Source organism: Salmo salar, unplaced genomic scaffold, assembly GCF_965601325.2.
Source record: "Salmo salar unplaced genomic scaffold, fSalSal1 ptg000519l, whole genome shotgun sequence".
In the NCBI taxonomy this organism is placed as follows: domain Eukaryota; kingdom Metazoa; phylum Chordata; class Actinopteri; order Salmoniformes; family Salmonidae; genus Salmo; species Salmo salar.
Genome location: NW_027675407.1, coordinates 65,905 through 69,134, shown reverse-complemented (window position 1 = coordinate 69,134; position 3,230 = coordinate 65,905). Strand labels below are relative to the sequence as shown.

The window sequence follows — 3,230 nt, the reverse complement described above, 5'->3', positions numbered from 1 at the left end:
GTCGCTAAACAAAGGAACGCAACACTTATTTGTCATCACTCATCGATATCATGTTGAAATCAATTGTGCCGAGAGGAGGTTGCGCGTCCTGTTAAAACTAACAGCTCAAAAACCACACAGAATCTGGGAATAATGTGTACATCCCTGGTTAGAGGACAACTTGTAGAAAACAGGTAACTACATTTTGAAGTGTTGCATTTTGATTCAAGTGGGTCACCAACATGGTAAGTGTAACACAGCTCTTTTTTTGTTAGTACTTTTTGTTAAATCACATAAATAGTAACTCTTCCATTTCAGAGCCTGGATTTTCCCCCCTGAGGCTAATATCCATATCATGTTGAAATCAATAGAACAGGGGACAAACGTTTAGGGTTCTACATTGTGACATCATTAAAATACTCCTACTACAATGTTAAAACATTCTACATTGTGAGATTATATCATTGATATCATGAAACAACTCCTTCATGTATTTTCTGATGTTTGATCAGAGAGCTTTTATCAAAGTATCTCTTGTCACACTGATCACAGCTATAAGATTTCTCTCCTGTGTGTGTTCTCTTGTGTGATTTCAGGCCACCTGACTGAGTAAAACTCTTCCCACATTGACCACAGCTATAAGGTTTCTCTCCTGTGTGTGTTCTCTGGTGTAGAGTCAGAATGCTTGATGCAGCAAAACTCTTCCCACATTGAGTACAGCTATATTGTTTCTCTCCTGTGTGTCTTCTCTGGTGCACTGTCAGATCTGTAGATTGAACAAAACTCTTCCCACATTGAGTACAGCTATAAGGTTTCTCTCCTGTGTGTATTCTCTGGTGCACTCTCAGATCTGTAGATTGAACAAAACTCTTCCCACATTGAGTACAGCTATAAGATTTCTCTCCTGTGTGTGTTCTCTGGTGCGATGTCAGATGGCCAGATTGAACAAAACTCTTCCCACATTGACCACAGCTATAAGATTTCTCTCCTGTGTGTATTCTCATGTGTTTCGTTAGACCACTAGAGTCAGTAAAACTCTTCCCACATTGACCACAGCTATAAGATTTCTCTCCTGTGTGTATTCTCTGGTGCACTCTCAGACCTGTAGATTGAACAAAACTCTTCCCACATTCACCACAGCAATAAGATTTCTCTCCTGTGTTTGTTCTCTGATTAATTTTAATGCCTGATGAGGTGAATCTCTTCCCACAGTCAGAGCAGCAGTGAGTTCTCTTCCCTGTGGATGTCTGCAGGTGTTTATTGAGGTGTTCTGATCTGGAGAGACTCTTCTCTGCCTCGTCAGCATCATGAGGTTGTTGAGGTTCCTCAGAGGATCCACGACTGTCCCGCCTCTCTCCGGTGTGAACAACAAAGTCAGACAGATGGTTAAAGTCCCACAACAGCAGAAATCCACTGTTTATTTGAGGTAAAAGGTGATGCCCAGATCATACCCATGAAGTTATACAACAACTGATGTCTGTAAAATTATTTGACCATTAAGACAGTCAACTTAGCAACAATCATATTTTGTCTTGTTTTCAAATTAGTAGAAACTAGAAATAAGTTATTAAAGTTGTTGAAACTCTAAGCAGTGTGCCAGATGACTTTGGTCTCCAATATAGGCCCCTTTCTGTGTTTGCTAATATTGCGCTTTGCCATCTGCCTGACAATGAGTGTTTGTCCACTAAGTGTTTAACATAACTTCTCCTAACAACAACATAAACCTACTGTAGGACCCATAACTTCTCCTAACAACAACATAGACCTACTGTAGGACCCATAACTTCACCTAACAACAACATAGACCTACTGTAGGACCCATAACTTCACCTAACAATAACATAGACCTACTGTAGGACCCATAACTTCACCTAACAATAACATAGACCTACTGTAGGACCCATAACTTCACCTAACAACAACATAGACCTACTGTAGGACCCAAAACTTCACCTTACAATAACATAGACCTACTGTAGGACCCATAACTTCACCTAACAACAACATAGACCTACTGTAGGACCCATAACTTCACCTAACAATAACATAGACCTACTGTAGGACCCATAACTTCACCTAACAATAACATAGACCTACTGTAGGACCCATAACTTCACCTAACAACAACATAGACCTACTGTAGGACCCATAACTTCACCTAACAACAACATAGACCTACTGTAGGACCCATAACTATAACATAGACCTACTGTAGGACCCATAACTTCACCTAACAACAACATAGACCTAGGACTATAAATCATTTAATATTTCAGGTGAAACATGGAAACTAAAATGTATTTGTCATGACATTTCATAACCTGATCACCAGATCATTTTGTGAATAATCCCACTAGGCTACTCTGTAATGTGTTGTCATTCTAAATGTCCTGAATATAGGAAAATAGCTCTGTGTGTTGTACAATAGCCTATCCATCAAGGAACAGTTCTCTACACATTATGAGCTAAGTATCTCTGTGTCCAAACAGACTAACGAGACCCTACTGTAAATCAAGCAGACAATAATACATTATAAACATCAATTTGTTAGGGATGTTGGATCCAACGTGGAGCACGGCATAACTGTCTTTACCAGAGTAATGAATGAAGAAGCACTTTGGTTGTTGTTGCATGTCGTGATGTTTGTCATGTGACTGTCATTCAGAAAATGATTTCCTGGATCAGCTGATGATAGTTGAACATGTGACTGTAACTAAACAGCTACAGTATTAAGTATTATGTGTAATTATTGAAGAACCACATTAATGACAGTATCCATTTGGGTGTTGTCAATAAAGTTAAGGTGACTCTCGGTTAGAACCATTGGATTTAGCAAACTCTGAAATGATTTAGGATTTCTGTTCCCATGAAAACTGTTTTCCCAGCGTAACATAAGGAGACACTAAATGTTACGTAGGTAGAGAGCATTTCAGAGATCTGAATACAAAAAACTGTCCTAACAGGACAATAACCTAAACCACAAGGCCAAATCTACACTGGAGGAGCTTACCAAGATGACATTGAATGTTCCTGAGTGGCCTAGTTACAGTTTGGACTTAAATCATCTTGAAAGTCTATGGCAAGACTTGAAAACGGCTTTCTAGCAATGATCAACAAACAACTTGACAGAACAGGAAGGATTTTAAAATAATAATGAATATTCACATGAAGATCAGTCTCCTATTGGATGACATCACGACTTCCCATCAAGCCAACTCCTTGGAGACCTTACTATGACATCACTCACTCCT

The 3,230-nt window shown here is 39.2% G+C and overlaps 1 protein-coding gene across 1 annotated transcript; it reads right to left on the bottom strand.

Annotated features, from left to right (window-relative positions):
• Positions 1-377: 377 nt before the first annotated feature.
• Positions 378-1,434, bottom strand: LOC145876224 (uncharacterized). Its single transcript, XM_082972014.1, has 2 exons — positions 1,431-1,434; positions 378-1,333 (listed from the first exon to the last, which is right to left on the bottom strand). The coding sequence occupies exons 1-2, from the start codon at positions 1,432-1,434 to the stop codon at positions 450-452; spliced, it is 888 nt and encodes a 295-aa protein (XP_082828140.1). The 3' UTR covers positions 378-449.
• Positions 1,435-3,230: the final 1,796 nt, after the last annotated feature.